This window comes from Atheta coriaria, unplaced genomic scaffold (assembly GCF_025399875.1).
Source record: "Atheta coriaria isolate IRGN ID8LTWV9N9 unplaced genomic scaffold, Caltech_Dcor_3.1 hic_scaffold_9_pilon, whole genome shotgun sequence".
NCBI classification, from domain to species: Eukaryota; Metazoa; Arthropoda; class Insecta; order Coleoptera; family Staphylinidae; genus Dalotia; species Dalotia coriaria.
In genome coordinates, this window is record NW_027045451.1 from 13,052,666 (window position 1) to 13,061,060 (window position 8,395).

The 8,395-nt window shown below is 35.3% G+C and overlaps 1 protein-coding gene and 7 non-coding genes across 8 annotated transcripts; 1 reads left to right on the forward strand and 7 right to left on the reverse strand.

The window, feature by feature from the left end:
• Window positions 1-3,469: 3,469 nt before the first annotated feature.
• On the reverse strand, window positions 3,470-3,543 carry TRNAI-AAU (transfer RNA isoleucine (anticodon AAU)). The gene has a single exon. It is a non-coding gene; the product is annotated as a tRNA-Ile (tRNA).
• Window positions 3,544-3,621: 78 nt separating this feature from the next.
• On the reverse strand, window positions 3,622-3,695 carry TRNAI-AAU (transfer RNA isoleucine (anticodon AAU)). The gene has a single exon. It is a non-coding gene; the product is annotated as a tRNA-Ile (tRNA).
• A 78-nt stretch (window positions 3,696-3,773) lies between these two features.
• On the reverse strand, window positions 3,774-3,847 carry TRNAI-AAU (transfer RNA isoleucine (anticodon AAU)). Its single transcript has one exon. It is a non-coding gene; the product is annotated as a tRNA-Ile (tRNA).
• A 78-nt stretch (window positions 3,848-3,925) lies between these two features.
• On the reverse strand, window positions 3,926-3,999 carry TRNAI-AAU (transfer RNA isoleucine (anticodon AAU)). Its single transcript has one exon. It is a non-coding gene; the product is annotated as a tRNA-Ile (tRNA).
• Window positions 4,000-4,077: 78 nt separating this feature from the next.
• On the reverse strand, window positions 4,078-4,151 carry TRNAI-AAU (transfer RNA isoleucine (anticodon AAU)). The gene has a single exon. It is a non-coding gene; the product is annotated as a tRNA-Ile (tRNA).
• Window positions 4,152-4,229: 78 nt separating this feature from the next.
• Window positions 4,230-4,303, reverse strand: TRNAI-AAU (transfer RNA isoleucine (anticodon AAU)). Its single transcript has one exon. It is a non-coding gene; the product is annotated as a tRNA-Ile (tRNA).
• Window positions 4,304-4,381: 78 nt separating this feature from the next.
• Window positions 4,382-4,455, reverse strand: TRNAI-AAU (transfer RNA isoleucine (anticodon AAU)). Its single transcript has one exon. It is a non-coding gene; the product is annotated as a tRNA-Ile (tRNA).
• A 1,575-nt stretch (window positions 4,456-6,030) lies between these two features.
• LOC135798758 (kynurenine/alpha-aminoadipate aminotransferase, mitochondrial) lies at window positions 6,031-8,395 on the forward strand. The gene is made up of 5 exons (XM_065311704.1): window positions 6,031-6,288; window positions 6,351-6,709; window positions 6,768-6,921; window positions 6,981-7,282; window positions 7,625-8,395. Exons 1-5 carry the CDS (start codon window positions 6,222-6,224, stop codon window positions 8,033-8,035), a joined length of 1,293 nt encoding a protein of 430 aa, XP_065167776.1. The 5' UTR covers window positions 6,031-6,221; the 3' UTR covers window positions 8,036-8,395.

The window sequence follows — 8,395 nt, forward strand, 5'->3', positions numbered from 1 at the left end:
TGCATCATATTCATATTTTGCGTTATCGAATTACGCCGCACGGCGCATTGTGCTGAAACAATGGGGCGTTTGTGTGCGGGATGTGCACCTCCCACACGCCAAATGTTGTTACAATACTTTTCATATACACGAGTTGATTATGTGTGCTCTTCATATGTAGCATTGCGTGGCGTGGTGCAGAGTGACTAAACGGTCTCAACAAACCTAATTGCGTTCAAAAAATCATTACGTTTCCTGCCCTGGGGTGAATATGTCTCTATAATGGTCCTTTTATTATGTTTTTGACGCTGCCGGCACCGTTAGAGGGGTGACGATGAGATGCGGCATAACTATTCGGCGTGTTTGACAAACATGAAGGGGCGCACATGTTTAATAGACTTCGAAACAGTTATACTTTGGCGGGCAGTTTGGGGTTGATGTTCGCGTTGCAAATTTCATTTGATGGCATGCCAAACGTTTAGTATCATGTTAATAAACATTAAAAACCAAGATTTTACTAAACAAAAAACACCCATCTATATTCGAATAACTAGATACTGGAAAATCAAATTGAAAAAGTAATAAATTCATAAATTCGATTTTAATTACTAGTTTGCTCTGAATATATACGGAATATATTCCAGAAGGTGTAATGAAGCCTGAAGTCCAATCATTGCTTATTTAGGTATCTGCTAATACAGAACGATTAATAAGAAGAAAAAAATTGCAAAAAGTCGCTACTAGCGCATTTTTTTCATTCAAAATGTCTGCATTTGTAAGGACGAGACAATTTCCGATCACTTTGGAAATGAGACGCGAATTGGAAATGGATTTCAATTAGTACAGCGCGTGCTTTTAAATGAAGAAAATGCATCAAACGTCTTTTCAGTTCAATTTCTCTTTAACGAAGTCTTTCGCATTTAATCTAAAATTAAAACGAATCAACGATCGAATTAATAAATTACCGCAGCAAATAATTTCTTAAAATGCTATTTTTTATTTTATTTTATAGGTGTAAACATTTACTTGTTTTCTGTTTATTAAAAACAAATGCAAATTTTTGAGTGTAGGGTGTAGGAAGATAAATAATTGTGTTATTTTAAATAGTCACGGTGAAAATAAGATGCGACACGTAAATGCCGGAGAAAGCAGAATACAGAACGCGAACGTGAGCGTTGCGACGCCAACAAAACAGTTAGAAATGTCAATTAACGTTTGCGAATCTAATTAAATGTTTAATGAAGTGCGTTTTTATTTGCCGACACGATGCAGCGCTGTTGCTGGTTACTCAGTTTAGCCGTGTACCTGCCGTCGCTGTAATTGCATAAAAACAATATCCTCGTTATAAAGCAGCGCAATTGCTATTAAATTATTATCACATCCTTTTTCCGCCTTTCGTAGGGGCAATTCTGGCGCAGATTTCAAATTAAACAAAATAATAACAACATTTTCTTTTTAATTAGGTATGTCTTATTTTATACAACACTAAATTTCTAGGTTTTACATCAGCAATACCTTCAATTTATTATATTTAAAAGTAGGTATTTGTATAAAAATATTTGTTTAATTCTATTATATAGATAATAGGTAAGTGTTTATGTGTATAACAGTAATATTTAAGATTCTATACAAGTAGAACTTACAAATATTCTTAATACAAACTAAAATAATCAAATGTGTGCTGCAGATAGAAAATGGTTAACTTTTCAATCAATTCAGAACGTATGAAGGGGTTGCAATAACAAGTTTAAGCAAAAATTAATGCGCGTTGACAAGATCGTACGCAAACATCGATATTAAACGCGAATCGAATTTGAATCACCCCGTTTAATCGTGTTTTATGTGGGGGACATGAGATAATTAAATTACGGACCGCCGCCGGACTCCAACGATAATGTGCCATCTGTAATTATCTTTCCGATTAAATAAACTTTAAAATTGATATTTCACTTTAGGCAAGTCGACAAGTAAACAACAAACTGAAAGTGCCAATGAAGATTTAGGTACTAATGCAATACTATTATATATAGATGCTTGCTCTTCGTTTCATCGTAAAGAAAATTTTGAAAAGTAAAATATTTTTTTCAAGTATAATTAAAATGTGGTTTGTTTTTAATGATATATTACCACAGGACTCAATTTGCTGTTCAGATCGATTACATTTTCATTAGCAAGATTGTAATCCAATATCATTTTCTTTTGCAGCTTACTAGGGACCTCTGTGTTGGAATATACAAACTAGCATACATATAGTCAACTCTGTGTAGTTTCATAAAAGAATTCTGTAGAAAATATTGCTTGTTTATGCACACTTCTAGTTTTTGTTTTGGAAATTTCTGTCATTTTTATCCGAAACACTGCATTTGTTTTTAGTGGTAGTTTTTACATTACCGTTTTTGACACTAAGTGTGTGTGTGTGTAGGAATATGAATTTTGAGTTCAATACCTGTGTTTCCAGACTGATACCATAGCGGTCCAGTATTTTGTGAATCAAAAAATTGGTATACCGATAATACTGATATTTATAAAATTATTGATTAATTATTCAAACAATAGTTAATTAAAATTAATTGGCTATAAATAATTAATAAAAGCAAATTAATAAATGTTCATTTTGTAGGTTTGTGGGTTGTAGGCTAACTAAACACGATTATTGTTAAATAATTGATTAATAAAAGATTAATAATGAAATTGCTAAATAGGTGTAGGTGTAAGTATTTATTTTATATTTTTGTATTTGGAAATTTTTAATAGAGTAAAATATCAAATTGAAAAAATCGATATTTACACAAAATCAAAGCATTACTTCACAAAGAACTACACGCATGCACCCATAGGATCAATAATGTTCCGTTCTCCCTTTAATGCATAATAAAATAAAGTTTCCTTATCAGGTTTTTGCTCAAAATCGCACTCATATATCAAAATAACTACTTTTTAATTAATTATAACTGGTTGTTGGGAGATGGTCTACTGTACTCGGTTTCGTAAGCACGTAATCTATAAACTCTAAAATATGTCTAGCCAAACATGCAAAGATCGGGCCCGGTCCCAAACCGTGTAAAAAGTGACCTTTAATGAGCGGTTTTCGATGCACAGCAGTGTCACTCAGTAAACCGTTTTTGCTTGGCATTCCTAAAGCAATTGCAATATACCTATTTACTATGCTCTTAAATACTCTCCTTTAATTGAAAACATACTTATTCATCTTATTCAAAATTCTCCAACAAAACTTTAGTTCCGCATTTTTATCTTAGGTTAACACCTTTTCTTCTTTTGATACGCAAAATACATCAAATTTCTGTTGATACAAATTGTTGGCAATTAATACGAAACATTTTAGCATGAGGTGATCGATCCTGCAACTTTCGTGTTATTAGCACGACGCTCTAACCAACGGAGTTAATGGGCCACAGATTTGGTTATATGGATTCATCAAATTGCAATTGAAACATCATTAGACCTAACTTTGGCCATATAAATAAAATATTGGCCCATGAGGGGATCGAACCCGCGACCTTCGCGTTATTAGCACGACGCTCTAACCAACTGAGCTAATGGGCCACAGATTTGGTTATTGGGAGTCATCAAATTGCGATCGAAACATCATTAGACCAAATTTTGGCCATATAAATAAAATATTGGCCCATGAGGGGATCGAACCCGCGACCTTCGCGTTATTAGCACGACGCTCTAACCAACTGAGCTAATGGGCCATAAATTTGGTTATTGGGGGTCATCAAATTGCAATTGAAACATCATTAGACCAAATTTTGGCCATATAAACAAAATATTGGCCCATGAGGGGATCGAACCCGCGACCTTCGCGTTATTAGCACGACGCTCTAACCAACTGAGCTAATGGGCCACAGATTTGGTTATATGGGTTCATCAAATTGCGATTGAAACATCATTAGACCAAATTTTGGCCATATAAACAAAATATTGGCCCATGAGGGGATCGAACCCGCGACCTTCGCGTTATTAGCACGACGCTCTAACCAACTGAGCTAATGGGCCACAGATTTGGTTATTGGGGGTCATCAAATTGCAATTGAAGCATCATTATACCAAATTTTGGTCATATAAACAAAATATTGGCCCATGAGGGGATCGAACCCGCGACCTTCGCGTTATTAGCACGACGCTCTAACCAACTGAGCTAATGGGCCACAAATTTGGTTATTGGGGGTCATCAAATTGCAATTGAAACATCATTATACCAAATTTTGGCCATATAAACAAAATATTGGCCCATGAGGGGATCGAACCCGCGACCTTCGCGTTATTAGCACGACGCTCTAACCAACTGAGCTAATGGGCCACAGATTTGGTTATATGGGTTCATCAAATTGCGATTGAAACATCATTAGACCAAATTTTGGACATATAAACAAAATAATGGCCCATGAGGGGATCGAACCCGCGACCTTCGCGTTATTAGCGAGACGCTCTAACCAACTGAGCTAATGGGCCACTGATTTGGTTATCTGGGGCCATCAAATTGCGTTTGATGCATATTTAAATCAAATTTTGGCCATAAAAAGATATGGAACGGAGATAGAATATGCAACCTCCTGACGCCTCCTGACGTTGCCCTCACCGGCAAAACAATTGTCGATTCATCAATATTCCAGTGCAAATTGACTTAAGCTCTCTCAGTTAAAATCCATTTATAAGTTTAAAATGTTGCACAATATTACCACCACAACCAAATTATGTATTCTTAAATAAAAGCAAGTAAAAATTTATTGAAAAATACTGTTCGACAAACCTGATTATGACTTTTGAATTTTGATTAATGTAAGTTAACATATTTCCTAGAAACAATTGAATTATTGCGCATTATGAACAAAACACTAGAACATAATTAGTTGATCAGCTGATTCCGTAGTCACATTCGGAAAACCGGAGTTTGTTCCTATTATTATTAATGTGTTTTTCAAACTATGCATTATTAATTCAGTATGCAAAATAACTGGCTGAGCATGTTACTTTTTTAAGGGGCACACCTAGTGTGACAACCTAAAAAATTGCCATTTTTGGGAATTAAAAAAAAAGAAAAGCTAGTGAATCCACCTATTTAAAATTTTGAGGGTATATTTATACATGTTTTGAGAATACACAGTAAAATTTTTGAAATAAAATAATAAATATTTTTGAAATGACACGCGATCTCCAGCGGCGCCAAAAAAAGGTCCTCCACTGCTGGAGTGATTGCAGCCTTCTCCGTCAATAAAACCAAACAAAAAAATCTCCTTAAACTAAAACATATTGTCTGTACAATGACCCGCGGGCAATCAAAAAAATAAAAAATTTCCCTAAATTTTGGTCGTTTTTGGCCTGCCAAAATTCGATTTTTGGTCAGATCAAAAAACTGGAGGGTCATTGTATGGAGAACTATCTAGAGGAGATGCAAAAAAATTTGATAACGATCGGATCATTTGTCTCCAAGTAATCACTCCAGCAAATTCGAAAAATGCTGTTTCGAGAAAAACGCGTTTAAAGATAAAATGCAACTATCTAACTGCCGAGCGGCAACTCTTTTAAATGGCTGTTACTCAAAAACTATCTCAGATATAGAGTTAAAATTTTAGTATGTTATTTTTAACGGTATAGCCTATCGAAATATGGTAAAAAAAATTTTCGATTTTTTGAAAATTTCACACTAGGTGTGCCCCTTAAATTTCAACTATAGATGTTTAGGTCTTACGTTTAAAACTATTAAGCACATCCATGTGCCACAGGAATTATGTTTTTGCTGGCCGACGCAAACAAAAATATTAAGTAATAAATGTAACAAGAGAGTGCAAATATAAATAGCTTTATTTTTGTTTTCATTTTGTCCTTAACAATGAAATGTTGTTTATTGACAAGGTGAAACGGAAACAACGCAAGCTGCACTAACTGTTAGTCCATTAGCGAATCTTGGCGAACGAGCGCATCACAATTCGCGTCCAACGAATAAATTGTAAATTGCTCGTTTTCTACGTCAAAGCATTGCCGTATTACATCATCCATGCCAACGTATATAAGACGACGCGGCATGGGGGCTTGGCATCTTTTCGCTTTCGTTATTCGTTAAAATAACGCGCTGATCGTTAACCTACGCGTATTGCGTCAGCACCAAACTCTGACTGATCCGTTCATACATTCGGCGCGCATTTGGCAAAGTATTTGCAAAGTACCCGGATAACTCGCGAGAGCAGAAAAATTTAAATTTAAAAATAAATAAAAATAAAATGGATTATAGTTATTTTATTAATCAACATGCAGGAAGACGGCGACCTGCCATTACCAGAGAATTAAGTAAGTTTTGTAATTTATTATAAAAATTTGAAAGAGAAAAAATTGTTTTAAAATGTTCTCAGCAAAACGCCATTATAGCGCGCCAAAAGAATCTATTTCTTTGGCTGAAGGCATGCCGAACGAAACAACATTCCCATTTGAAAATATTTCCATTAGTTTAAAAGATGGTCATATGGTTCAATTGGGGCAGCCCGAATTGTCTGCAGCATTGCAGTACAACCCTACCCAGGGATATCCGCCTTTACTGAAAACTCTAAAAGAGTTCACCAAATTTGTACACAACCCGCCAAATTGGGATCGCAGCGAAGTTTTGGTCACGGTTGGCTCACAAGATGGCATTAGTCGATCAATTGAAATGTGTATGGTTGAAGGTGATTCCATATTAGTACAGAATCCACTTTATGCCGGCACTGAGGCTGTGGTAATAATTAATTAATAACATTAATATTATTTGCTAAACAATGTCTATTTTCCTATAGTTGAAAGCTTTCAAGCCAACTATTCTACCTGTGGATCAGGATCAAGATGGAATGGTTCCCGAATTGTTAGAAGAAGTCCTTGAAAACTGGAAATTACAATGTGAGCAAAACAGTGCTCTGCGCATGCCCAAATTGATGTATCTAAATCCCACGGGTAATTATTAATTTTTATTCCTCTAAATCAAATAATTTCATAATGTTATTGCTATTTAGCTTCCAATCCAACCGGAACCACAATTCCTCTTGATAGACGTCAGAAAATCTACAATATTTGCTGCAAGTACAACATAATTATCTTGGAGGATGACGCATATTATTTTCTGCACTTTTTGGACCACACCACGCCATCTTTCTTATCATTAGACACTGAAGGAAGAGTGTTGAGATTCGACTCGTTCTCAAAAATTATGTGCCCTGGTTTGCGCATTGGCTGGCTCACAGGTCCTAAGCAATTGGTGCAAAATATTGAATTGCATGTTCAGAGCTCCTATCTTCATGCCAGCTCCCTAAGTCAGGTGAGAAATATAATATATTGTTTATACGGATATTTAGATGAACATAAGTCAGAAACTCAAAAAATAAGTGCCAAAAATTTGAACTATTTTTAAAAACGCTTTTAACCTTGTTGAATGTCCGCACTAGACGCATCATACGACTCATCTATTTTTATCGTGTCGGATGTTTTATAAATCATTATCCAGGCGCGTTTTAAGTAGCCCAAATTTATAATTCGTGTTATTATGAAGTCGTTTAGTTTTTTTTGTTAAGCTTCCTGTTTGCTTGAGACGAACCGCAAGATAATAGAATGATTATTCACAAATTCAGACTGCTGATAAATTAAATAATTTGTTTTGCAGATCATCATAAACAGCCTATTCAATGAATGGGGATTTGAAGCGTTCCTGGGTCGGTTGAACACGATCCGTGATTATTACAAAGTCCGTCGGGACGTGACTCTCCAATCAATGGATAAGCATTTGAAAGGACTCTGTGAATGGACGGTGCCATCTGGTGGTATGTTTGTGTGGATAAAAGTTAAAGGCATCAGCGATGTGTACGACATGTTAATGACGCGAGGGTTAAAAAAGCTGATTACGTTTGTTCCGGGTCATGCTTTTATGGCGGATCCAACGGCTGCATGCAATTACATTCGAGCATCATTCAGTAAGGCACAACCTGCTCAAATTGACATAGCGATGAAACTGCTCGCAGAGCTAATTATTGAAGAGAAAGAACTGTTAAACAGGAAACTAAACAATATTGTTTGAGTATGGATTGCGTTGTGTGTGCGACCACTGTGGGTTGGAAACTGTATGTGATTATACCTATTTAGATACTGAGCTGATAAATGATAAAGGACTCTGCTCGCACTGAAATATTTGAAAGATTACTGTAGTGAATAGAAAGGAAAATATTGATTGAGTGATATTCAGAGCCCAGTAAACTAGAGTTTAGATTATTCCTTCATAGAGGGCGCAACAGTTGTATAAATTAGTATTATTTGGTATTTTTATGAAACACTAAATTTCCGTACGACCTGCAATATACTTGAAGTAGACTATTACCAGTAATTTAGTATAATTAAATAATGTTTAATAAAACATAAAGAATAAATAAATAACAAGATA

Excerpts from the sequence above, each read along its gene's own strand:
- LOC135798758 (XM_065311704.1), top strand. The coding sequence starts at position 6,222 with ATGGATTATAGTTATTTTATTAATCAACATGCAGGAAGACGGCGACCT. Across the intron at positions 6,922-6,980 it reads GATGTATCTAAATCCCACGG|CTTCCAATCCAACCGGAACC; the intron begins GTAATTATTAAT and ends ATTGCTATTTAG. Across the intron at positions 7,283-7,624 it reads ATGCCAGCTCCCTAAGTCAG|ATCATCATAAACAGCCTATT; the intron begins GTGAGAAATATA and ends TTTGTTTTGCAG.